General features: G+C 49.2%; 1 protein-coding gene across 2 annotated transcripts; it reads left to right on the top strand.

Annotated features, from left to right (window-relative positions):
- The first annotated feature begins 276 nt into the window (after window positions 1-276).
- BRI3BP (BRI3 binding protein) lies at window positions 277-25,208 on the top strand. 2 transcript variants are annotated; one of them, XM_058531246.1, is made up of 4 exons: window positions 277-570; window positions 9,612-9,714; window positions 19,846-19,929; window positions 20,361-25,208. In XM_058531246.1, exons 1-4 carry the CDS (start codon window positions 364-366, stop codon window positions 20,780-20,782), a joined length of 816 nt encoding a protein of 271 aa, XP_058387229.1. In that variant the 5' UTR covers window positions 277-363; the 3' UTR covers window positions 20,783-25,208. The 2 variants fall into 2 exon arrangements, with proteins under 2 accessions (XP_058387229.1, XP_058387230.1); XM_058531247.1 differs by lacking the exon at window positions 19,846-19,929 and having other exon boundaries at window positions 283-570.
- The last annotated feature ends 2,096 nt before the right edge of the window (window positions 25,209-27,304 follow it).

The following is a 27,304-nucleotide window of genomic DNA, read 5'->3' as shown; positions in this document are numbered from 1 at the left end:
GTAAGTTTTACAGGCATGCGTTGCTTTTAACAGAAAAGTTAAAAATAGAAATTATTTTTTTAGAAGGTTAAAACGCCACCAGTTCATGGAGGGCTTGGCGGGGGGATAAACAAAGCAACCTCAAGCCGCGGCCGCCGGGTGGGCCAGGTGGGCGGCCGGGTCCCGCGTCCGGGGGCGGGGCGAGGCGTGGGCAGAGGCGTCCGCCTGTGCGCGCGGGGCGGGGCAGGTGGCGCAGCGGCGGCGGCAGCCGGCAGAAGCGAGGCGCGCGGCCCGGAGCGCGCCAACGCGGTCCCCGCCGGAGCCGCCGCGTCCCCCCGTGCGGCCGTCGCCCTTCTCCCCGACCCCGATCCCGCCGGCCCCAGCATGGGCGCGCGCGCCTGGGGCGGGCCCCGGGCCCGGGCTGGGCTCCTGCTGCTGCTGCTGCTGCTGCTCGGGCTGCTGGCCCCGGGCGCGCAGGGGGCGCGGGGCCGCGGCGGCGCCGAGAAGAACAGCTACCGCCGCACGGTCAACACCTTCTCGCAGAGCGTCAGCAGCCTGTTCGGCGAGGACAACGTGCGCGCGGCTCAGAAGGTGGGCGCCGGGCCCGCGGTCACCTTGCCCCGGCCGCCGCGCACCTGGCGCCAGGGGCCGGCCTGGGCCGTGCGCGGCCTCGGGGGCTGCCGGCCGGCCGGGGCGCGGGAAGAGGGGTGCCCGGGCCGGGGCGGGGGTGCCCGGCCTGCGCCCCGAGGCCTGCGCCTGCAGCTCCCCCGCGCTGCCCGGCCGGCGTCGGGTCTGGAGGCCGGTTCCGGCGCAGGGCCTCGGGGCGCCCTCCCCTCCGCGCCGCGCTTCTCCTTGGACCTCGCCCCCCAGGGCGGCGCGCCGGGGGCCCCCCTGGCTGCGCTGACGCCGGCCGCGCCTCTCATTCATTCATTCAGCACGTTTGAATGAGCACCTACTGTGAGCCAGGCACCGTCCGCGGCCTAGGGGGCGCCCTGGCCGCCCGCGCCCTCTCCCCGCGCTGCTGCGCGCTCCCCGACAACTCCGAATTTCGTCTAGCGTCGCATCCGACCCACTTCCCCGAGCACCTTAGGCCCTCCTCCTTCTGCTTTGAAGATATTTAGCATTTTTTTTTTTTACTTTATAAGAAAAGAAAAAGGGAGTAATGCAGTCTGCTCTGTTGCTTTGGCAACCTGGCACAGTAACCCTCCTGAGCACCTACTATGTGCTCGGTCTTTTCCTTGGAGCGTTTTGTGTACTTTGGGGCTGTTGAGGAGCCTGCAGCCCCCCGGGAATGGTGCTGAGTGCTCAGGAGGAGCGGGGGAGGCTCCCCGGCCGGCCCTCTGGAGCTGAGACAAGCGCGCCATTGGGGCTGAAGTCCACACAGCAGCACGGGAGAAACGGGAAGTGAACAGGGGACAGTTGCATGTGGTACTGCGGTTTTCTGAGTACAGTCTCATTAATTCCTTTGCTCCACGCTAGCACTGGGGTTTTGGAGAGAAGTTTGGGTTTAAGTTTGGGTTCTGCCACTTGCAAGCTGGCTGGCTTTAGGCAAGTGGCTTCACTTCTTTGAGCCTCAGTTTTTTTATCCCTTACATGGGAGTAATAATAACATCTTAATTATGAGGTTGTAATTGTGAGTCGATACTTTCCTGGCCCAGAGTAATGGTTGAATCGGTGTCCATTATTGTTCATATGTCCTGGCCAAGGCGCCAATCAGCGTTGCTTAGCCCTGCTGGAAGGACTTTCAGGGTGAAAAAAAGTTTTCTGGTGCTTGAGATGGAGAGGAAAAAGAACATTAAAACCCAAATCAGGGGCCAGCCCCGTGGCTTAGCGGTTAAGTGCGCGTGCTCCGCTACTGGCGGCCCAGGTTCGGATCCCAGGCGCGCACCGACACACCGCTCAGCCGGCCATGCCGAGGCTGCGTCCCACATACAGCAACTAGAAGGATGTGCAGCTATGACATACAACTATCTGCTGGGGCTTTGGGGAAAAAGAGGAGGATTGGCAATGGATGTTAGCTCAGAGCCCGTCTTCCTCAGCAAAAACAGGAGGATTGGCATGGATGTTAGGGCTGATCTTCCTCACAAAAAATAAAATTAAAAATAAAATTAAAATAAAAATTAAAAAAACAACAACACAAAAAAACCCAAATCAGATTGGCTGGATATTCTTACTGGATAAAATGAAAGACAGGTCAATTTGTTAGGAAAACTGTAACTTCTGACCACCCTCCTCTGGGTGTGCGGATGCCTCTTGCAGAGGTTGTGGGTTCTAGGGGGCGAGAACTCTGTAGGTGGCCGAGGAGGGAGAAAGATGACCCGACCTGAATGCCCAAAGATTGCCCTCCAGTCAGCCTGGGCGTGAAGGATGGGAGAAGGTGAACCTGCAGGTCTGCAGACAGCGTTTGTTTTAGAGCAGAAAGAAGTCTGACTGTGCCAGATACGTGCAAGCAACCCGTGTCTCAGCTGACGGTTCTGTGAGAATCAAAGTCCACGGACATGAAATTCAAAACAGATATTTAAGGGCTTAACCTCTGGGTTGGTATCAGTAAGACAGCTGTATTCTGGCAAAGAATCTGAGCATCTCGAGGTCAGAACTCTTTCTGGAGTAAACCAGGGTTTGTGCCTTCAATAGAGACGATGATAATTCTAACTTTTGTTATTTGCTTAAAATGCACAAAGTGCTTTAATAGATAAACTCGTTTAATCCTTAGAACAACCCTATGAAGTTGGTACTGTTACTGTTTCCATTTTACAGATGGGGAAACTGAGGCACAGCGTGGTGAAGTGACTGGCTCCAGGTCAGACTGAGTGGCAGAGCCGGGATTTGAACCCAGGCAGAGTGGGCCTGGGGCCCACACCGGTGCCCTCACTGGTCTTCCTGCCTCGTGACCCGTCGCGGTTCTGCTATCAGTGCACCATCTAGAATTATTTTATTTCCTGCTGAGAGTAGCCCAGACCAGCCAGGCTTGGGGGAGGTTGTTTTGTTAATCTTAATGAAAGGAAAACTGAGTCTGCTAGCAAGTGTAGTTTTCAGCGCCCCTGGGCTTACTAATTAGAGCCAGATCTGCTTGGTGGCTTGTGAAGCTTGACGGTGTTTAAAGAAACACCCCATGTTCTAATCTAGGACGTATCTAAAATACACCCACCACTTTTGGGTTTGGAGCATGGGCCTTGATGCCCAACAGACATGGATTTGCATCCCAGCTCTGCTTCTCACTTGGGTGACCTTGGGCCGGTTGTCCTATTCTGGACGTTTCATATAAATGGAATCATACAGCGTGACTGGCTTCTTTTGTTTAGCTTGATGTTTTCAAGGTTCATCCATGTCGTATCAGGTGTCAGTGCTTCATTCCCTGTTATGGCTTTTTATTTATCCATTCAGTTGATAGACATTTGGGTTGTTTCCACTGCATATCATGCTGCGAAGAACATTCCTGTACAAGTTTTTGTGTGAATGTATGTTTTGTGTGAATGTATGTGTGAAGGGTATGTACCTAGGAGTGGATTTGCTGGGTCATATGGTAACTAACATTTCAAGGAACCTCTGTACAGCTGTACCGTTTTACGTTCCCACCGGCAGTGTGTGAGGGTTCCAGTTCCTCCACATCCTTGCCAACACTTGTTATTGTCTGTCTTTTGATTGTAGCCATCCCAGTGGGGCTGAGATGGCATCTCACTGTGATTTTGACTGGCCAGTTGTCTTTTGAAATGTCCGGTAGTTTGTACTATCCGATTGTTTCCTTGGGGTTAGGTTGAGGGCATACGATTCCAGCGAGAATTCTGCATAAGGGGTTTGTGTCTCTGCCGTGGCAGCAACTCGGGGCACATGGTGTCAGCGTGTCCCTTTACCGTGACCTTTGGTTGAGGCTCAGTGGACCTTCCACCCTAGAGGTGCCTTTGCTCCTTTGTGATGCATTCATGACCTGTATGTCTGTTCCAGCATTTTTAGTTCCTGTCACCGTTGCATCTCGTTGTGTTCTTCAGATGCCTGGACAACCTCTGAACTGCAGAAACTCTCGCCCCTTCTCTGACTTGCTCATCAAGGCACATTTGCCCTGACAGCCTCCTTTTCCTTGGAGCCAGTTTGCCTGTGCCTGGGGAGGTGTGACGGGTTGAGGAGAGAGTAGGGTGGAGTTGGTGTAAGGGAAGAGGCGATGAAATCCCGAGCTGGAATGATCTTGGCCCCTCCCAGGGCCACGGCCACAGGCCTCCTAAGTTCATTCACCTGACTCTTCCTTGTTTTAACTTTTCATCCTGAAAATTGTCGAACATACACAAAGGGACAAAGAATCGTATAATGAACCCCCGGACCTACCACCCAGTGCTTCAGTTGATCAACTCGCTGCCATTCTCATTACGTCTATCTCCCATCAAAAATTTTTTTTAACCTGGACTAGTATTTTATAATTCTTTTTTTTTTTTTTGTGAGGAAGATCAGCCCTGAGCTAACATCCATGCCAATCCTCCTTTTTGCTGAGGAAGACTGGCCCTGAGCTAACATCTGTTGCCAATCCTCCTCCTTTTTTTTCTCTTTTTCCCCCAAAGCCCCAGTAGATAGTTGTATGTCATAGCTGCACATCTTTCTAGTTGCTGTATGTGGGACGCGGCCTCAGCATGGCCTGACAAGTGGTGTGTCGGTGCGTGCCCAGGATCCGAACCCGGGCTGCCAGTAGCGGAGTGCGCGCACTTAACTGCCAAGCCACCGGGCCGGCCCTGGACTAGTATTTTAAAGTTAATCCAAGACGTATTAGTTCACCTTTGAATACATCAGTCTGCATCTTTAACAAATAAAAAGTTTGTAAACTCACGACCACAATACCATGATCACAGCTCATGACAGTTCTTTAACAACTAACCCAAGTCCATTTTCCGATGTCCCTGACGGACTCAAAATTCTTTTTACAAAATTGCTTTGTTTGAGTTGGGATCCAAACAAAGTCGACACTTGGGCTTTACTGATATGTATTTTAAGTCTCTCTCATTTTTAATATCTTTATTTTTTTAGAACAGTTTTAGATTTACAGAAAATTGAGAGTATAGTACAGAGTTCCCAAATACCCCGTACCCATTTTCCCCTCTTGTTAACATCTTACATTTTTATAGTACGGTTGTTACGTCAATGAACCAGTATGGATACATCATTATTAGCTAAAGTTCGTACTTTATTTAGATGTCCTTGGTTTCTACCTAATGTCCTTTCTCTCCTCCAGGATCCCGTCCAGGACACCACGTTACATTTAGTTGTCATGCCTCCTGAGGCTCCTCTCGCTGTGACGGTTTCTCAGACTTTCCTTGGTTTTGATGACCTGGACGGTTTTCGGGAGGACTGGTCAGGGATTCTGCAGAATGCCCCTCGACGGGGATGGGTCTGATGGTTTTCTCATGATTCGACTGGGGTCATGGGTTTTGGGAGGAAGAGCACAGAGGCAAAGAGCCATTGTCATCATGTCCTGGCAAGGGCGCACACTCAACGTGATTTCAGTGGCTTTTTGTTTTAACGGCTCCTCCTCTCCCTCCTGCGGTGTTTTTTGGTTCAAGGCCAGTTTACTTGGTGGAGAAGCCGGGGCAGGTGGGGCAGTGCCCCGTAGCCGTCTCCACGTTTGCATTTGGTCCTTGTGGTGGTGTCCCTCGTTCCTCCATCCCCGATTCCCGTGAACCCGCAGCGAGACCCAGGGGCCTGATGCGAGTCAGGTTCGGTTTGTCACTGATTTCTGTGACCTGCCTCAGGCTCTGGGCTCCGCTGTAACCCCCTGGATTGGTCTGCCAGGGCTCCAGAACAAAGGAGCACCGCTGGGGGGCTTAAACCACAGGAATTGACGAGAAATCTGAGATCAAGGTGTCGGCAGGGCTGGTTTCTCCTGAGGCCTCTCTCCTTGGCTGTGGACGGCCGTCTTCTCCCTGTGTCCTCACAGGATCTTCCCTCCGTACTTGTCTGTGTCCTCCTCTCCTGATAAGGTCACAAGTCCTGTTAGATGAGGGCCCACCCTAATGACCTCATTTTACCTTAGTTACCTCCTTAAAGACCTGATCTCCAAATCCAGTCACATTCTGAGGTGCTGGGGGTTAGGGCTTCAACATAGGAATTTTGGAGGAACACAGTTCAGCCCATGACACCCCCTCAGGGCTCCTGTGTCTTCACAGAGACATCGGAGCAGTAGCCAGAGCAGGCAGTGCCAGCCCTCAGGGCGGAGAGCAGGTTCTCCCGGTGCAGGGTTAGGGAGGCCAACCATGGGCCCTTCCCTGCATCCGTCCTCCTGCCTGGCCAGTTCTCAGGTGGGCCTGTCCTGAGCACTGCCAGGTCATGCCCAGGCATGCAGGTTCTCAGGTGTGCCAGGTTTCCCAGCTCCTTGAAGACGTGCGTTACATGGTCGGTGATTGCTCAGTCTGCAGTGAGCGCCAGGTCGCCCAACCATTCGCGTATCTGCCAGAAACACTCTGGCCACTCCAGCGCCCAGGCACTTGCTGTGTGCTGGTGTGTGCTGGGGTCTTTACAGGTTCTCGTGTCCAGTCCTCTCCTAGCCCCAGTTTACAGCTGAGAAAGCTGAGTCCCGGAGAGGTTCATCAGCATGAGCAGTACCATCTCTTCCTTCCCAAATAACTGCTTCCTCACCCCCTTTCTAGGGGAGTTGGTGCCATTTTAAAGGCCCGATATCCTTTTCTCACAAAAGCCGTGGTGTGGAGCCCTTTCCTTTTCCCTCCATTGGAACAAATTATAAAAATTGCTCTCCATCGACCAATGTGTACAAATTGTACATACTTTAAAGAATTATGACAGTAGAAACAAAATCTGGTATATCTGTAAAATAGAATGCTATTTGGCAATAAAAAGGAATTAAGTACTGATTCATGCTACGATACGGGTGAACCTTGAAAATGTTGTTTTGAGTGAAAGGAGCCAGGCACAAAATGTCAGGTATTGCATGATCCCATTAGTGTGGAAAGTCCAGAAAGGCAAATCCGTAGAGACAGAGATTAGTGGTTGCCTAGGCTGGGGGTGGAGGGAACGGGAGTGACTGCTGATGGGGACAAGGCTTCCTTTGGGGCAATGAAAATGTTCTAAAATTAGATTATGGTGACGGCTGTACAACCTTGTGAATATTCTAAAAACCACAGAACCGTCCACTTTAAAGACATGAACTCAGTGGTATGTAAATGATATATCAATAAAGCTCTTTAAAAAAAAAAAAAATTGGGGGGCCGGCCCGGTGGCGCAGTGGTTAAGTTCATCCGTTCTGCTTCGGCGGCCCGGGGTTGGCTGGTTTGGATCCTGGGCGCGGACCTACACACCGCTCTTCAAGCCATGCTGAGGCGGCATCACACGTAGAACTAGAAGGACCTACAACTAGGATATACAACTATGTACTGGGGCTTTGGGGAGGAAAAAAAAAAGAGGAAGATTGGCAACAGATGTTAGCTCAGGGCCAATCTTCCTCAAAAAAAAAAAAAAGAATTGGGGCTGGCCCCCGTGGCTTAGTGGTTAAGTTCCACACACTTCCCTTCAGCGGCTCAGGTCCTCTTCCTGGGCGTGGACCTACACCACTCGTGTCCATGCTGTGGTGGCGACCCACATACAAAATAGAGGAAGATTGGCAACAGATGTTAGCTCAGGGCCAATCTTCCTCAGCAAAAAGAAAAGAATTATAACCAAACCGATACCAATGTGCCTTCTAGCTGGGTGGAGATACATTCTCCCACATCTCCCCACCCACCTACCCCACCAAAGAGAGGGACCATCACCCTCTTTCTCTCTGACATATATGTTTCCTTCTGGCATTCTCCACAGCGTCTTTGGTGTTTTTTTAATGTCAACTCTCCCATTATTCTTTTTTTTTTAACCCTTCCATTTTTTTAATAGCAGCTTTATGGAGGTATAATTCACGATACCATATGATTCATCCATTTAAAGTGTACAATTCGGTGGTTGTTAGTATATTCACAGAGTTGTGCAGCCATCACCACAGTCAATGTTAGAACATTTTCATCACCACAAGGAGAAATCCTATACCTTTTAGCGTTCGCCCCCTCCCCAGCCCTAGGCAACCACTAATCTACTTTCTGTCTCAGTGGATTTGCCTGTTCTGGACGTTTCATACAAATGGAATCATATAACATGTAGTCTTTTGTTTCTGGCTTCTTTTCCTTAGAATCATGTTTTCAGGGTTCATTGCTGTGGAACATGCCACAGTACTTCATTCTTTTTTTATGGCCAAATATTATCCCGTTGTACGGATAGGCCAGGCTGTATTTATCTGTTCATCAGCTGGTGGCCATGTGGTCTTTAAATATACAGATCCCTGTAGTGTAATTACCTAAAGCTAAGAGGACAATGTCCTTGCGGGACATACGGGGGTCAGCGCTCTGTCAGAATATTGGATGTCGGTAAGAATTTTGCCCATTTACCAGGTGCTCAAAGCATTTCACGTGAATATCCCATTTAATGCTCAAATAACCAGATGGGGTAGGTACTATGACCTCCATTTGTTAGCTGGAGCCCTGGTCTGTATTACATGTAATATACCCTTGGTCGCCTAACTGGTAGGAAGAGGCAGAGCCAGGATATGAAGCCCGGCGGTTAAACCCCCAGGCTGGTGCAGGCTCAGCCAACCCACAGTCCTGCCCCGAGGTTGTTGGCATCCTCTGTTCTCGGGTTGCTGATTCAACCCTGCGCCTCCTTTTCCCCGGAGGAATGATCCAATTTAAAATGCTGTAGCCAATTCACTTTGAGGCATTTATCCTCCTCTTGTGAACCAAAGGGCACGTATACAGGGTCCCATTGCAGCTCCCCCGTTCACGGTAGTAGTGCAGGTCGGGAAAAACCTAGGTGTCCATCAGTAGGGGATTCGTTCAACAGCTGCAGGGGTAGCGTCTTTAAAAAGAATGAGGCAGCTCTGTACGGTCTGAGGTTGAGTAACCACTGTGTTCCACAGTGTTTCATGAGAAAACCTGCAGAACTGTACACGTATGCTGCCGTTTGTGGGAAAAACATTTGTCTATGCCGTTTTCACCGGGTGCATCTGAGTGAGTGACAGTGGTGCCTCCGGAAGGGGATTTGGGTTCCTGGGGAGCGAGCCGGGAGGCTTACTTTTCACTGAGTTCCCACTTGTCGCTCTGAGTTTTTGACCATGTGGATAGAATGTCCCGTGTTGAAACGCATACGGTGAGGCGAGGCTGCACCCCCGTTCGCACCGTTGCCGCCCAGTGGTTCTCCGGCATCCCCCGGAGAGCGGGTGCGGGCCCCTCACAGCCGGACGGGGTGTGGGTCTCCATCACTTGCACGTGCGCAGCGGGAGGCTGATACGGCTCAAGTGTGCGAACCACGTCTGGGCGGGAGGCCGGGGGCGGAAAGTCTCGCCGGTTAGAAACGAGATGGGGCGGAGGCGGGCGGAGGCCGGGCAGAGGGGGCGCAGGGCTCCGGAGAAGCGGCCGCGCGCAGAGCCCCGGGCCCGGCGGCCGCGCGCACGAGGGAGGCCGGCTCGCGGGGACGTCGTCCCGGCTCCAGGCCGCGCGGTGCTCCGGGCCTTCGTCACCCGCGGCTGTTTTCCCGCTGAGGCGTCCGCCCCCGAGCCTGGCGGGGGCAGGGGGGAGGGCGCGGTGGCCGAGTGGGCAGTGACCGCTCGCTTGTTTCCGCAGTTCTTGACCAGGCTGACCGAGAGGTTCGTGCTGGGAGTGGACATGTTTGTGGAGACGCTGTGGAAAGTCTGGACGGAGCTCTTGGACGTTCTCGGCCTTGACGGTAGGTGTGGGGGGCGTGCATGTGAGACGCTGGTCTGTTCTGGTGGCTCTCACGGTGGGGAGGGGGTGCCCGCGGTGGGGGGCCCGGGCAGAGACTTGGGGAGGTCTAGTGAGGATGCCAATGAGCATTTTCTGCTGCAATAGTTGCGTATACGCACGGCCCATCAAAGCCGCGCGTCGCAGGTGCTCCCTAGGCTCAGGCGTGACTGGGCAGCGCCGACCTGTCTGCCCCCGGGCACACCGCACGCGCCGAGTGGGTTCTCTGGGTGGTTGGCATCCCAAACAAGCTACTCCAGGTATTTAGGCTGAAAGAGATCCAATCCAGAGGATGAGGCGCTCACAGAATCGTCAGAAGGGCTGAAGGAGCCACGTGTGACCCCTGGGACACTGCCCGCCTGGCCTGCCAGGGGCTGCTGCCCCGTTCCAGGAGTCAGGAGGCTGCCGCTGGGACCCAGGAATTCAAGGACACGGCCTTGGGCCAGGCCCCGCCTCTCACTCCAGGAAGTCTGCAGTGGCCTCCTGTGTGAGGCCCCCAAGACCACCCCGGGGCTCCGTGCATTGCTAGGGGTACTCGCAGGACTCAGCACACGGTGGTGCTCACGGCTGTGACTTATCACAGCGAAAGGACAGGACGCACAAGCAGCGAAGGGGAGGGCACGTGGGTGGAGACCAGGCTGAGGCTTCCAGAGCCCTCCCAGGGGAGCCACACAGGACACACTCGATCCCCCAGCTCCTGTGAAGTGTCGTCCACCAGGGACACCCAGGAGAGACTTAGCACCCAGGGTGTTTATTGGGAGCTGGTCACGTTGGTACCCTCTACCTGGCCCATCCCCAAATCCCAGACTCCTCAAAGGAGAGCAGGTGGTCAGCATGAACCGCGCTGTTTGTACGGCCAGTCCGGGCGCAGAGAGCCCCTCATCAGGGAATGGAGGGAGCTCTGCCTCCAGTGTGGTGGTTTTGTTTTTTCCCACACCACCAAGCAATGAACTCCATTCTTCTCGGACACCGACTAGGTGTCTCAATTCTGGGTTCTACCTGGAGATCGCGTCAGGTCCCACAGGTGAAGGCTCCGTCCCACAACGGTGCTTCCACTGCAGACGCCAATTTCAAGTCTAGGTTGTCACCCGTCCTTCACACCGACCAGCTATAAATCAGAGGTTCCCATGACCCCCTCCTCGGGTTCAGTTGATTTGCTAGAGCGGCTCACAGAAGTCAGGAAACCAGTCTGCTCACTCGACTCCTGGTTTATTACAAAGGATGTAACTCAGGAACAGCCAGATGGAAGAGACGCATGGGGCAAGGTCTGTGGGAGGCGCCTCAGAGCTTTCCTGTTCTCTGAGTTCAACCTGGGAATCTCTCTGAACCCCCGTCCTTCTGGGTCTTTGTGGAGGCCTCATTACATAGGCACCATGCCATTGGCCATTGGTGATGGAGTCACCCTCAGCCCCTCCCCCTCCCCAGAGGTCAGAGGGTGGTACTGGAAGTTCCAACCCTCTAATCACAATGGTTGGTTCCCCTGGCAACCAGCCCCCATCCTGTGGTTGTCTAGGGGTTTCCAAAAGTTACCTGATTAACATAAACTCAAGTGTGGTTGAAAGGGGCTTGTTATGAATTATCGACACCCTCATGGCTCGCATCACTTGGGAAATTCCAAGGGTTTTAGGAGCTCTTGCAAGGAATGGGGACGAGGACCAAATATATATTTCTTATCATAAATCACAACATCACACTTCAGAAATCCAAGTTCCCGAACGCCAGCCAAGGTCCCACCTTGCCAGCAGGCCTTCCGGAGGGCACAGCCTCGGGCCCCCTAATAGGGGGCCCTGCACACACGCCTCCTAACTCAGCTTCCTCTCTTGCCCTCTGTGGTCCCCGCTCGACAAATCAGCCGGAGAGATTTTTTTTTTTTAAAAACATGTCGGGTCAAGTCACTCTCCTTAAAGCTGCCCAGTGACCTCCTGTTGCACTTGGGATGGACACAGGCTTCGCACAGGACTGTAAGCTCCTAGGATCTGCCCAGCCCCTGGCCTCCTTCCCGTTCCTGGACGTGCCCTCTAGTCCCTTTAGGTGTTGCCTGCCTGGGGCGATCCCCAGCCCTTTGCCTGCTCAGGTCTTTCCCATCCTGGGTCTCTGGTACATGACGCCTCCTCCAAGGGGCCGATCCTGATGACCCCACGTAAAGGGACCTTGTCGTCTGTTCTCACACTGCCCATTCCTTCTCTTTATGGCACTCCTCAGCTGTAACGTCCCGTGTGTGTGTGTGTGTGTTGTCTCTCCTCTGGTACCTCAGCTCCTGTGAGCGGGGCCTTGCCCATCCCCTCCAGGCTGCACCCTCAGCCCCGGGTCTGCCCCTGGCACAAAGGGGCACATCATTAATAAGAACTGCGGGGCTGTTGGCTCCGCTGCTTTGCTGCTGGTGTGAGTTGACTTGTGTGCTCCCCAAAGCCCCGTACCTGTGTGTGTGTGACCTTATTTGGGAAGAGGGTCTTTGCAGGTGTAATCAAGTCACGATGAGGTCATCCTGGCTTAGGGTGGCTCCTAAATCCAGTATCTGGTGACCTTATAAGAAGAGGGAAATTTGGACACAGACACAGAGAAGCCCACAGGGAGAAGACGGCTGTGTGACGACGGAGGCAGACATCGGAGTGAGGCAGCCAGGAGCCACTAGAAGCTGGAAAAAGCAAGGACCCTCCCCTAGAGCCTTCACAGAGAGCACAGCCCTCCGGACACCTTGGTTGCAGAATTCTGGTCTCTAGAGCTGTCAGAGAATACGTTCCTCGTATTTAAAGCCGCCAAGTCTGTGGTCATGTGTTGCATGACCTAGCAGCCCTAGGAAACTAATACAGCTCCATTTTGTGCAGAATCTCTCGGAATCCTCCTGTTGGCCCTTGACACTCTCACCTTACAGACCGGAGACCTGGGCTTGAGGTTGAGCCACTGGCCGAAAGCTGCACAGGTTGGGGCTCCCTGGTCCGCACCTGCTGTCGCCCCCCCAGCCACTCAGAGCCATCTGCAGCCGTGAACCATTGAGTTCAACCTCCGAGAGGCCTTAGGCCAACTCAGGGCACCGTGCTGCTCGGGCCAAGAATCGGAGGCAGCAGCATGGCCGTGTGAGAGGGTGCCGTGCAGCATGCAGCCCCTGGGGCGGGCGATGGCCCCTCCTGGGACTCGGGCTGAGTCAACACATAACCCAGATACAGCAACTGTGTGCAATCCCGCTTGGAATCCCTATTCACTTGCCCGGATTGTGAAACGCGCAGTCTTTCCACCCCTGACCAGCGAGCCCTGGAGAAACAAACCTGATTGCAAGAAATTGCGTGCAGCTTGGAGTGAAGAACTACAGAGTAGAGACAGCCTCCTACCCACGTGGGAGAGGACCGGAGCAGAGTCGCTCTGCAGCAGAACGAGGAGGCTGTGAGCGCCCACGGTCATGATGAGCGTAGCTGGCACACTCCAGAGGCAGGAGTACCCACCTCCATGTGTGATTTTCCCCTTGTTATTTGATGCAGAAGCTTCAAGCAACCGAAGGCCTTTGGGATTTGTGTGTTAGGCTTAGAAGTTTGAGTGTGTGAAAGGCTTTACAGGAAACTGTTCCAAAGTTGGATATTCTTTTTTTTTTTTTTTTGTGAGGAAGGTCAGCCCTGAGCTAACATCCGTGCTAATCCTCCTCTTTTTGCTGAGGAAGACCGGCTCTGAGCTAACATCTATTGCCAATCCTCCTCCTTTTTTCCCCCAAAGCCCCAGTAGATAGTTGTATGTCATAGTTGCACATCCTTCTGGTTGCTGTATGTGGGATGCCACCTCAGCATGGCCGGAGAAGCGGTGCGTCGGTGCGCGCCCGGGATCCAAACCTGGGCCTCCGGTATCGGAGCGCACACACTTAACCGCTAAGCCACGGGGCCGGCCCCCAAAATTGGATATTCTGGTAAAAAATGTTTCCAAGAGCACAATCCTCTAATTTCCTCCTTCAGAATTTTTCAGGGTACAGGTTAAAATGGAGACTCCTTAGTGCAGAGTGGTCTGTTGGAAATCAAATGCCAGCCACATATGTGATGTTAAATGTTCTAGTTGCCACGTTAAAAAAGTAAAAAGAAACTGGTGAAATTAATTTTAATAAGGTATTTTAGTTAACCCACTAGATGAAAAATATTATCTCAACTTGTAGTCAATATGAAAAATTATTAACGAGGTGTCTTACATTTCGGGGGGTATTAAGTCTTCCAGATCCAGTCTGTCTGACACAGTGCATCTCAGTTCACACTTGCCGCATTTCAAGTGCTTGGTGGCCACATGTGGCCAGTGGTGTCCATAACGGACAGCACAGTTTTTTTCCACTCCAGATCTGCTGGCTCAGACACCGTTCTGGGAAATAGAGCATCTGTCCAGGAATTGGAAGGATGGATTTAAGTCTCTCATCTTCGTCAAGTTGTTCACTTTCTCTGCAGCCTCAAGGCCACTTCTAACAAAATGGGGGAAATATGAATTCTGCCGCGATGATGCATCAGGATAGCACAGGGAGTGGATGACTCTGGAGACTGGCCTCCCTGTGTCAAAACCCCAGCTCTGCCCTGCCCTAGCTCAGGGACCCTGGGGAAGTCCCGCTCTGTGCCTGTGTCCTCGTGTGGAAAATGCTGCAAATCTCATCATCACATGGTGAGGATCAAACGACAATTCATGCAGAGCAGTCAGAACAGCGCCTGGCCCACAAGAAATGGCTTGTGAAGGGGCTCTGCTCCAAAGAGTAAGTCATCGTGCAGTTCTGGGGCCCGCCTGATCTCCATTCTCTATGCTGAGGGCTGTCTGCGTCCAGCGCCCAGAGCCAGCTTTCCCCTGTCCGCCCATGGAGACTCTACAGATGTGCGATGACTTAAACCTGGGCCAAGCTGAGAAGCACGTCTGCCATCGAAAGGTTTAGTTTTCTTTGAGTGGTACCTGTTACGGGTTGAATTGTCCCCCAGATCCTTCTGTTGAAGTCCTAACCTCCAGTATCTCAGAATGCGACCTTATTTGGAAAGAGAGTCTTTGCAGATGTAACTAATTAAGATGAGGTCATGCTGGAGTAGGATGGGCCCTGAATCCAGGATGACCTCCTAAGAAGGGGAAATTTGGATGCAGAGACACACAGGGAGTCGGCCATATGAGGATAAAGGCAGAGATCAGGGTGATGCTTTTTCGAGTCAAGAATGCCAAAGATGGCCAGCAAACCACCAGAAGCTGGGGAGAGGCCTGGAACAGATTCCCCCTCCGAGTCTCAGAAGGGACCAAGCTTCATCTCCGGCTGTTCACCTCCAGGACTGAGAGAGAGTGAGTTCCTGTTGTTTAAGCCACGCAGCTTCAGGTCCTTTGTCACGGCAGCCCCGGAAACTACTGCAGTACCCTTTGCTAGACGGCAGGGCAGCCAGAGTTGCTCAGGTTCTATTTAGGATTTTCAGGGCCTGTGGGGAGTGAGGTTGCTTCTGACCGCCCTCCCTTGATTGAGACGGCAGTTTTGAAGTCCGTGGTTGAATGTGGAGTGCAGGTTAGCATTCTCATCTCCAGGCCAGGATTCGCCCAGGTGGCCTTGTACCTGCTGATCACTTGTCATAGCCCCTTGATAACAGGTAGTACGTATTATGTGGCTGTGTACATACAGTCGAGTCTAGCGGTTCTCAAAGTCTGCTCTGAGGAACCCAGGGGTCCCCGAGGCCCTTTCAGGGGAACTGTGAGGTCCTCCTCTTTCCAGCAACATGTCTCCATGAGGCCACGCATTCTTATGTGCACCAGTAAATTTTTTTTTTTTTTTTTTTTTTGCTGAGGAAGATTGGCCCTGGGCTAACATCCATGCCCGTCTTCCTCTACTTTATGTGGGACGCCACGACAGCATGGCTTGACAAGCGATGTGTCAATGTGCACCCGGGATCTGAACCTGCAAACCGCGGGTCACCACAGCAGAGCGCATGCACTTAACCACTGCTCCACTGGGCTGGCCTCTTCAGTAATTTTTTATATTGATTACGTGTTGATAATATTTTGAATATATTGGGTTAAATACAATATCTTAACATTAATTTTACCTGTTTCTTTTTGCCTTTTTAATGTGGGTACTAGAAAATTTAAAATCACACGTGGCCCAGATTTGTGGCTGGCAATTTATTTATGTGAATTCAAAAACAGATTCGAGGATCCGGCTCTCTTAACAAGCCAGATATTAAAGAGATTTGCAAAAATTGCAAAACAATACCACACTTCTCACTATATTTTTTTTTTTTCCGTTTTGTTTCAGAAAAGTTATTTTTCATAAAAATATATTTTTTTCTGTTAACCTATAATGGGTTCATCGTTACTTTTAAATGAATTAATAACTGTTTAAAAATTGTTGGCAACTTACATCTTCCACTCAATTTTGCTGTGAACCTAAAACTGCTCTGAAAAATAAAGTATTTAAAAAAAAAAAGTAGTGATTAAGAAAGATTAGCCTGAAAGTATGAAGTGTATTAAAGTACATAATCAAAAAGAAATTTTTTTTTAAGTTCAGAATGTATTAAATATTAGTTTTAGTTTCTAATATGGCAAATATAAAGAGAGAGAACCCATATAAATAAAAGCTCTTGGGGGGCCTGAGACCAAAAGGTTTGGTTTAGTCTCATCTTCTACAGGGGTTCCAGGTGAAATTCAGCTCCAAACTCAAAAGCACGTTTAGTTAAAATGCTCCCGATGACTCTGGAAGGCACCATGAAGAAGTCTGGCGCTCCGACTGTCGGAGGGTCTGAGCATTCAGCCCTGGAGAAGGTTGCTGTTTGTGGGGTTGGGCCCCAGAGGAAGTGGCCGCCTTGTGCACGACAGTCTGATCACCTTTGGGGGATGTGGCGAGGGTTCGAGATGTTCACGCTGTAGATGCGTTTAGAGACTTGAAAAGCCCTGGGTTCCAGTCTTCCCATCTCATGCTTGCTCTGGTCTACGCTGACCCTCTCCACATCATCATATCCCGCTTCACCCCGTGCCCCTCCTTCCCCGATGCCTAGAGTTGCTTGTGCATCAGCCAGTAGATCCCAAAGTGAGGCTTTCAGAGCAACAGCGGCAGCAGCGACATCCCCGGGACCTTGTGAGAGGTGCGGATTCCCGGGCCCACCCCAGACCTAGGAATCACACGTTCTGGGGGTGGGCCCAGCTGCCCGCGTCCACAAGCCCTCCAGGGGCTGCTGACCCACTCGCTCACCTGTGAGAACTGCCGGTGCAAGCTAAATGCACTCGGGATGTAACTCCCCGTGAACTTGGTGAACGACACTCTGAGGAGACAATCGGACATTCCAGGAGGGAGGACCTTCTGCAAGGAAACTAGTGTTCAGAAAGTCCGTGTCACGGGACTCTTCTGGATTAGAGGAAACTGACCAACGTGGCCAGTTGCAGTGCGTGAACCATAATTGGGTCCTGGTTGGGTGGGGGAAACAGATATAAATATATTCCTGCATACCTGGGGAAGTTTGAGTGAGGTTATGGAATTTTATATTCTTAGGTATGATAGTAGCATGGTGTTGAGGAGAATGTTACTTTATCCTTAAAAGATGAAAGGCATCAGAATTGGAAAGAAAGAATTAAAACTGTCTCTTTGCAGGTGACATGATTTTATATGTAGAAAACCCTAAAGACTCCCCCAAAAACTGGTAGATCTAATCAACGAATTCAGCAAAGTTTCAGGGTACAAAGTTAACGTACAAAAATCCATAGTGTTTCTATACACTAACAACACATTATCTGAAAAAGAAATAAAACGATCTCATTCACAATGGTGTCAAAAACAATAAGATACTTAGGAATAAATTTAACCAAGGAAGTGACAGATCTTTAAACTGAAAACTACAAGACGTTGATGGAAGAAATTGAAGACACAAAATAAGTGGAAAGGTGTCCCATGTTCATGGTCTGGAAGAATTAATATTGTTAAAATGTCCATAGTACCCAAAGCCATCTATAGATTCAATGCCATGTCTATCAAGATTCCAATGGCATTTTTCACAGAAGTAGAAAGAACAATCCTAAAATCTTTATGGAACCACAAAAGACCCCGAAGCCAAAGCAATCCTGAGAGAGAAGAACAAAGCTGGAGGCATCACACTCCCTGATTTCAAGCTGTACTATAAAGCTATAGTAACCAAGACGGTACGGTACTGGCGTAGAAACAGACGTGTAGACCAATGGAACAGAATCGAGAGCCCAGAAATAAACCCATGCATATACGGTCAACTAGTGTTGGGTAAGAGAGCCAAGAATACTCACTGGAGAAAAGACGGTCGCTTCAATAAAAATGGTGCTGTGAACATTGTATGTTTGCATGTAAAAGAATGATACTGGAGCCCTATTTTACACCACTCAACAGTGAACTCAAAATGGGTTAAAGACTTGGACATAAGACCTGAAACCATCAAACTCCTAGAAGAAAACATAGGCAGTAGGTTCTCTGACATCAGGCTTGGTGATGATTTTTTGGATTTGAGACCAAAAGCAGAGGCATCAAAAGCAGAAATAAACAAGTGGGACTACGTCAAACTAAAAGGCTTCTGCACAGCAGAAGAAACCGTCAACAAAATGAAAAGACAACCTACAGAATGGGAAAAAGTATTTGCAAACCATATATCTGATAAGCGGTTAATATCCAAAATATATAAAGAACTCATACAACTCAATAGCAAAAAATATTCCAATTACAAAATGGGCAAAGGACCTGAATAGACATTTTTCCAAAGAAGACACACAGACGGCCAACAGGCACATGAAAAGGTGCTCAACGTCACTAATCATCAGGGAAATGCAAATCAAAACCACAATGAGCTATCTCCTCACACCTGTTAGAATGGCTATCATCAGAAAGAGATAAAAGTGCTGGCAAGGATGTGGAGAAAAGGGAATCCTTGTGCACTGTAGTTGGGAGTGTAAATTGGTACAGCCACCATGGAAAAGAGTACTCAAAAAATTAAAATAGAATTACCATATGATCCAGCAATCCCACTTCTGGGTATTTATCCAAAGGAAATGAAAACACTGTGTGGAAGAGATATCTGCACCCCCGTGTTCATTGCAGTGTTATCTACAATAGCCAAGACATGGAAACAACCTAAGTGTCCATTGGTGGATGGATGGATAAAGAAGTTGTGGTGTGTGTGTATATATATACACACACAGTGGAATATTATTCAGCCACAAAAAAGAAGGAAATTCTGCCATTTATGACACCATAGATGGACCTTGAGGGCATTATGCCTAGTAAAATAAGTCAGACAGAGAAAGACAAATAGTGTATGATCTCATTTATATGTGGAATCTTAAACAAAAACAAAAACCAAGCTCATAGAAAAAGAGATCAGATTTGTGGTTACAAGAGGTAGGGGGAGGGGGAATTGGAGGAAGGTGGTCACAAGGTACAGACTTCCACCTGTAAGATAAATAAGTCCTGGATGTAATGTACAGCATGATGACTGTAGTTAACACTGCTGTATGATATATATGTATATATATATATATATATATATACACACACACAGAAAAGTTGTTGAGAGAGTAGATCCTAAGAGTGCTCATCACAGGAGAAAAACATTTTTTTTCTTTTCTTGTATCTGTATGAGATGATGAATGTTAACTAAAGTTATTGTGGTAATCATTTCACAATGTATGTAAGTCACTATGCTCTATACCTTAAACTTATACAGTGCTGTATGTCAATTATATCTCAATAAAACTGGCAAAAAGATGCATGCTGAAGTGTGATGTGTGCATCTTTCAAATGATTCAGTAAAAAAAAGTACGTGACTAGAGACATGAAGTGCAATATGGCAAGGTGTTAACAATTGTTAAACTTGGGTGGTTTCAATAGGAGTATTTATTTTACTGTTCTTTTAACTTTTCTGTTTGAAAATTTTCTTAAGTCGGGCACACAGAAGATGCAGCTCCTCCATTTCACTTCATTCTTAAGATGGGACTTCATGTGTGTGTACCAGTTACGGTTAGGTTTGGCTGTGAGTAACAGAGACCCCAAATAACAGCAGCTTAAACAAGATGGAAGCTTATTTCTCTTTTGTGCAAGTTCACAGGTAGGTGGCTAGGCAGGTAGGTGGCTTGTCCTCAGGACAGAGGCGCCTTCCATGTTGTTGCTCCCCAATAGGTGACTTCCCTTCCCCCATGGCCCAAGACAGCTGCTCCCACTCCAGCTATCACATCTACATTCCAGCAGGCCGAAGAAGAGGAGGTAAAGGGCACCTTCCTGCTACTTTTAGGAAAAATACCTTGAAGGGACCACATAACATTTCTGTTTACCTCTCCTTGACCAAAGCTTAGTCATGTAGCTGCAAGGGAGGCTGGGAAACGCCTTTATCTTAGGTAGCCATGTACCCAGCCTAAAACTGGGCATTTGTTACTAGGAAACACAGGAAGGAAGGAAATTGAAAGACAGTCTGAAGGCTCTTCCCTGCCATGAAAGGTATTTGAAACCCACGACACGGCAGGCAGTCTTATGAGCTGCCCTGTCTTCTCCTAAGACTTAGTCTGAAGGTCAGTGAGGCAGCTTAGTTCCTTGAGTTGTTGCACAGGCCCAGCAAGTGAGCTGAGCTGCCCAACCCCGCCTGCAGAGAAACCCCGGGCTCCCTGTAACCAGTCTCTGTCTCTCTTTTCTGTTTGCAGTCTCGAACATGTCCCAGTATTTCAGCCCAGCCTCGGTGGCCAACAGCCCGGCCCGCGCCCTCCTGCTGGTCGGCGCCGTCCTCCTGGCCTACTGGTTCTTGTCTCTGACCCTGGGCTTCACCTTCAGCCTCCTGCACGTGGTGTTCGGCCGCTTCTTCTGGGTGGTGCGCGTCATCCTGTTCTCCATGTCGTGCGTGTACATCCTGCACAAGTACGAGGGCGAGCCGGAGCACGCCGTCCTGCCGCTGTGCTTCGTGGTGGCCGTCTACTTCATGACCGGGCCCATGGGCTTCTACTGGCGCAGCGGCCCGAGCGGCCCCAGCCTGGAGGAGAAGCTGGGGCACCTGGAGAACCAGGTCAGACTGCTCAACATCCGCCTCAACAGAGTCCTGGAGAGTCTGGACCGCTCCAACGGCAAGTGACAATCAGCCGGCCGGCCGGGGCCCCTCGCGCCAGCGCCCTCTCTCCGAAAACAGAAAAGGAGAAGGAAAAAAAGAACACCAAACCCCAAACAATCTTAATAAACGTTCCCGAGCAAGAGAGTGGCGCTTTGTGAGGGTATTTCTGGCCACGTGTCGACTCCTGGGACACGTTCCAAGTGGAGTGATAGATCATTTGTGTGGAACTACCTGCGAAGTGTCATGAGTGGAGAAAATATTTTTTAAACAAAGGATATAACCGTCTTAGCTGTACAGTCAGAGAAGTTTATCTGTGCATAGCGCATAAAGTTAATTTTTTCAAGCATTTAAATACATCTTTTGTAAGGTTTTTTAATAAAGGCAGATCGAGTCAAGTTTATTGAAACTCTACGTTGAGGGGAAGAATACGCTGATTCGACGCTCTGGAAAAGTTTCGATGCTGGCATTTGTTTTTGCAGCGTACGGACGGGTGGGTGAGGTCTGTGTGCGTTGTTTTCATGTTCCCAAACTGTGAGCCTCATTCCTTGTTGTTTTTGGTTGATGCCTTAGTTGATGAGTGTTGTCGCTTCTGAATGTGGACGGGTGTCTTCGAGGATAAACCTGAACCTCTTCTGAATCCTAGCGATCCCCGCCAAGCTGCCGTCAATTATATCATTAGATGAAGAAATCATTGTTTGTACAAAACCTGAGATTTTTTTTTCCCCTCTGTATTTTGATGTGTTTTAACCTCAGCGTTTTGTAAAGGAAAATTCGAGGACCTGACAAGTGTCTTTGGGGTTTGAAGCCAAAAGCTGCTGGGTAAGCCTCGAGGCTTCTCAGGAATCTCGATCTGATGTCCTAATTCTGCCGTTTGCCAGCTGGGCCTCTGTAGGAAAGGTATGCTCTCGAGCGTTTTTTCTGTTTCATTTTGTTTTTGATTGACTGAAGACCTTAGAAGGAAACCACACCATAGCAGCTAATAACGTTTTCAAGTCTATTGCTGCTTATAAAGCATTCTCAGGAACCATGAGCAGCAATAAAGAAGCTTTGGAGAAGATCTGAATTGTTTTTCCTGCAATTTTTACAATACACGTGTGAGGTGCTTTTTCTCTGAAGTCTGTGGTGCCCTCCACTTAGGTGGTCTCTAGGGGCAGAGAGAGGTACATGCGGGGCAGATGGCTGCGGGGTCCTGGACAGGGGAGCCTTGCAAGGCTCAGATGGGGGGCTGGTGGAAACACCCCCTTTCTGGAGCCCCCAAGGGTGTTGTAAGCCCAGGGCAAGGAGAAGTCACAGCTTTTGCAGGACGCAGTTTTGCAGGCTGCCGGGGGTTGAGACTGTCTCCACAGTCCCTCCCTGCCCCTCTCTGCGCCCCGGCAGTGCCCCACAGAGCCCCTGGATGCTGATGTGCAGAGACCATGCCAGATCGGGAAGAAACAAAACCTTACGGTCCACGTATCATTTTGGAGAGAACTCAGCTGTCTGCCCACTTTTCTGTGGTGTTTCTGTGAGTTGTTATTTTTGGTTGCAAGTATCTGGAAGACAAAAGCAGACGTGTTTGAGGATGTTTATGAAACTTCTGTGTTTAAGGTGCACGTAATGGGGCCCAAACTCTCCCGCATTCGGTTCACTTCCTGAAATGCATACATGTTCTCCAGGATTTGCTTGGGCAGATCTTTGTCCGTGGGCATTTCAGCTCGTGGTTTCTGGGTTGAAACCGTTCCAGTTTTGTCACTGAGATACTCATAGGCAAATCTTTTTAGCACAGGGTATAAATAACTCTGGGGAGGTCATCTTTGCCCTCCTTCCTTTTGCTCATTTGGCTTTTGTGTATTTGGCGTGTTTAGGTACTAAAACATTGCTTTGCGTATGTTGGCCAGGGGAAAGTTAGCATTCTCTGCACAAAGCTTTTGAGTCTTAAACCATCACTGGTCTGGGTATAATATCCACTCCCTGCCCCCTCCCTGCCTCGCACATGAAACTTGAAGGGTACGGTGCTGTGTTGAAATCTAGACAGGAACACCACTCTAACTCGAGTCAGTCGAGGGGGGCAGGTGCGTATCTGGGCGTTGGTGGATTGAGACCACAAGCACCAACTGAAAATTGCTGTTGAGAATACCCACCATTTTACCAAATTCGCTAAGTGTAGGCTCTGAAGCCAATTTTACAGTTTGATGCGCTCAAGTGAAAAATGTCTTGATGTTTAATGAAAGAACCTGCACTTAATTAAGAGTCTCACTTCAGGGTAGAACCTTATTTGAAATTCTGATAGAAATCCTGGATGGTAGGTCTGAATTACTCTTGCTTTTTAATGCATAAATTTGACTTTTGTTCGGGCGTATTCTTAACCCCAAAGGGTTTGTGATTCTTTTTTCTCCATTCCGTGGAAGGGCACTTGGCCTTCCCCCGCCTCCCCTGTCTCTTTCTTTTCTCTCTCTTTTGTACGTGGAAAAATGTATTTTTGTACCATATCTCATACCTTGAAGAGAAACCGTTTTTGTGTCTTCAGGGCTGTAGACTACATTAGTGCGACACTTCATTCGATGTGGTATAAAACCATCCTGATGAAAAGTGCTGTGGATCTGTGATAATGAAGAGGCGGTTTCTGAGATAGCTTCAAGTTCATCAGTGTTAATTTCCCAATGCTTCAGTATCACCATAAATACCAAGCACAGAAAATAGTCCAGAAAAGAAAAAGGACCAACTCTCTCTAAATTGCTGGATTTGTGTGGATCTTTTGGGGTCGATGTTTAGACATCGACTAAACATGCCAGCAAAGATGCTTTCGTGGCGAGTAAGCCTCCCCTAAGTACGTTTTCCAATACCAAGCAGCATTTCCTGCCTTCTGGGGTTTTCTTGCTTTACATTTCAGTGATATCCCATATCATTTCTGGGAACGAAGCACAGCCACGGAATTTCTGGAAAGCTGGCTTTGTGAATTGTGCCGGGGTCCTTAACTTAGAAAGTGAGTGACGGCATGGAGAGGTTAATGTCATTGGAAGAAGCTTTACTACAGCTCCACAAAGATGACGGGCACAGCATGCCATGCAGGGCCACACGAAGCCTGTCACACACAGGGTCGGGAAACGGGGGACCTGAGACTATGCCTTGTGACTGTGGTGGGGGGCAGTAACTGGGTGGGGACATCCCCTGTTGGGCACTAAGTGTAAATGTGCAGGTCGGGGCCAGTGGTTGGGAGGATTGTAATATGACTTCTGCACGCCCACGAGGGCTGGCCTATGGGGAAGTTGTACCTGTACCACTTTGGTCATTAGTCTGGCCCTGTGATTGAGTGGCCTTATGGAGGGGTTAGGAAGAACATGGCAGATATCCAATGCAGAATCTAAAACACGGTTAATACACCTTGTCACCAGTGGGAATCCTGAATTGCTTCATTTCGATGCTTCCTGCTACTGCTGAAGATGCTTTTGATGAATGACAGCTGCCTTACGAGTTGATACCTCATAACTTCTCCCTGATGGGTTTTGAATTGGCTGACTTAACCGAAAAGCCAGCTCTCCACATCTAGTTAGCTCATGTTAAAAGGAATTCCTAAGGCCCTGAGGTGTCAGTCCCCTCTCCCAACTTTTTTTTTTTTTTAATTATGTATCACCATTCTGCAAAGGTTTTGTTTACGGCCATTTGAGTAGTTGGACTTTGCTCCTTACTTGTGAATAATAGAATTATATATTTTGGCAGGACCTAACACAATTAATTAATTAATACTGGACAACCCTCAGTATGATGTATGGTATCTGGAATAAACAACCTTTGTTCAGCATACTGAATTCTGTGCTTTGCTCCTCAATGATCCCTTGATATGTCGGAGATGCACCAGGACCAGTTTCCCCTTGTGGTGGCGTAAAGAGCTGATCGTCATTCGCATCGTCTCCTGAAACCCTGTGGCAGCTAGCGGCGTTACTGACCCTGTGTCCTAATGTCTTTTTGCAGATTTAAAGGTTTTATTCTAGTGTCAATTTAATATCCGCATGTGTGTTAAATCTCTGAATACCGTGTAATTAAATTGATTTCTTGTGATGGTGATGGTGATTCGTGCTCACTTAAAATCCAGTGAAGCAATTATTTCCCTCTTAACTGGAAATCATCTACGTGAGGTGTGGTACCCTTTAGCAACAGTGTATTCACGATTCAATTCGTATTTTGTGTATCTGGTTATAAATTTTATATAGCATTTAATTTGACACAATATAAACCCATTTGATTTAAATATAGTGGTGTGAGTGTGTGTGTGTATGTGGTGTGTGCACATTTTAGTCCCAGGAGCCTTGGGAAACTGTACAAATATCATATATAGACAACAACGTATAAGGCTTATTTTTTTTTTGCAAAGCGGTACATACGTTCCTCTTATTTATTAAATCACTGGCTTTGGTGTTGTGTAGAGATATTTGTAGACTGTTTTCAGAACAGAATTAAAATATTGTGAAAATTACAGCTGCATAAATGTTTATTGTAATTTCGTTGTACGGACTTCCTAATATATTTCCTCACTTCCAACGAAGTATTTGTGGCGTTTTCCCGATTTTGACATGTAACAGTGATTCTATGATTCTGTTCCCCAATCTCCTACAATCTTGGATTTAAGTGTTCAGTGTGGGGTAGAGTTGCCAAAATACAGGACGCCTGGTTAAATTTGAGTTTCAGATAAAGCACAAATTTTTTTCTTTTCTTTTTTTTTTTGTTTTTTTGCTGAGGAAGATTCGTCCTGAGCTAACACCTGTGCCCATCTTCCTCGACTTTGTACGTGTGTTGCTGCCACAGCATGGCTTGATGAGCAGTGTGTAGGTGTGTGCCTGGGATCTGAACCCGCAAACCCTGGGCCGCTGAAGTAGAGCATATGCCAAACTTAACCACTAGGCCACGGGGCCGGTCCCTACAAATACTTTTTTAATATAAGTATGTCCTGTGCAATGTTTGGGACATACTTATGCCAAAAAAAAAATATTTGTTGCTCATTTGAAATTCAAATTCAACCGGGCGTCCTGTATTTTCGTTTGCTAATTCGGGCAATCCTAGCAGGGCACTGCAACTGAGTACACCCCTCCACCCCACCCTGATGCTTTTGTGGGTGCTAAAAATTGTTTCCCTAGCAAACATTCAGCAACAAATGTAACAGAACAGTCAAGGTAAATACACTCATGATGCAAGAGTACTGCCCCCGGGGTGTATATGTATATAGCACAGAAAGTCTCACATGGGTCCGTCCCTAGAGCACAGTTTGAGGCTAGTCATTGTGATGTGATTTGGAGGTCATCTGGGTGGCCCACCTCTGGGCGAGTGAGCAGGTCAAAGGCAGGGACCCCACACCACGGAGGAGGACGCAGCGATTAGCAGTCACAGCAACTGCGCCGGGTGAGAGCAGGAACCAGAAAGATACGACAGCGTCATCCATTTGAGTGAATTAAATACATGCAATTAGTCATTTTGCAAGAGCACATTAAAAAAAAAAAGATTCCAATAGAACACAGCGAGCTGGGGAGGAGGAGGGGAGCTGGTCATGGGGACCAAGAGGAACGTTGAATAAATGGGCACAGCCTCGCCAGGACCCGGTGATGCCGTGTCAGGCAGAGGAGGGTGATGAGACACAGCGACGGAGAGACAACCACACGCCCTGCTGCGAGTGTGAGCAGACTCCTGCCCCCAACCTGGCCTCGTGTTACCTTGCCCGGCTTCTGCCATCCCTTCTGCCCGCGCCGCCAGCTGCCTCCAGCCACAGCCACCGTTCAGCCGGCACGCGGGGAACCTAATGCCCAGGCAGCTGGGTGTGGCACCGGTCCCCTTCACACCCGTTTCCAGTCCGGGCCTCCGACAGCCTGTTTCCTAAACGGCCTTACGGAGGAGTGACTGGCATACGATGAACCGCACATGTTTCGAGTGGACAATTTGAGACCTGGATATATGTCTCTACCCATGAAAAGGCCGCCATCAACATAGGGAGCATGTCCGCCATCCCCAAAAGTCCCTCGTGTCCCTTTTCAGTCCCTCCCTGTCACCTCTCCCCTCTCTCCCTTCCCCAGTAACCCCTGATCTGTTCTCTATCCCTGTACATTCATTTGCATTTTCTAGCGTTTTCTATAAATGGAATTAAACAGCATGTACTCTTTTCCACCCTGTTTTCTTTCGCTCGGCATAATCACTTTGAAATCCACCCAGGTGCTTGTGTGTGTCAGTGGTTCACTCCTTTTTATTGCTGGGTAGTAGTCCACGTGTGAATATATGTCAATTCATTTATCCATTCACCTGCCAATGACTTCTAGTTGTTTCCAGTTTGAGTCTATTACAAATAAGGCTGCTATGAACACTGATGTACAGATCTTTGTATGAGCATATTCTTTCATTTCTCCTGGGTAAATACTTAGGGGTGGAATGGCTGGATCATATAATAGGTATATGATTAACTTTTAAAGAAACCATTTCGCAAATTGGCTGCACCATTTTACATTCCCACCAGCTGTGTATGAGAATCCCAGTTCCTCCACATCCTCACCAACACTTGTATGGTCAGTTTATTCCCCCAAAACGTATATT

Source organism: Diceros bicornis, chromosome 35 (assembly GCF_020826845.1).
Source record: "Diceros bicornis minor isolate mBicDic1 chromosome 35, mDicBic1.mat.cur, whole genome shotgun sequence".
NCBI lineage: Eukaryota > Metazoa > Chordata > Mammalia > Perissodactyla > Rhinocerotidae > Diceros > Diceros bicornis.
The sequence above is the reverse complement of the archived record's forward strand: the minus strand, read 5'-3'. Positions and strand labels throughout refer to the sequence as shown.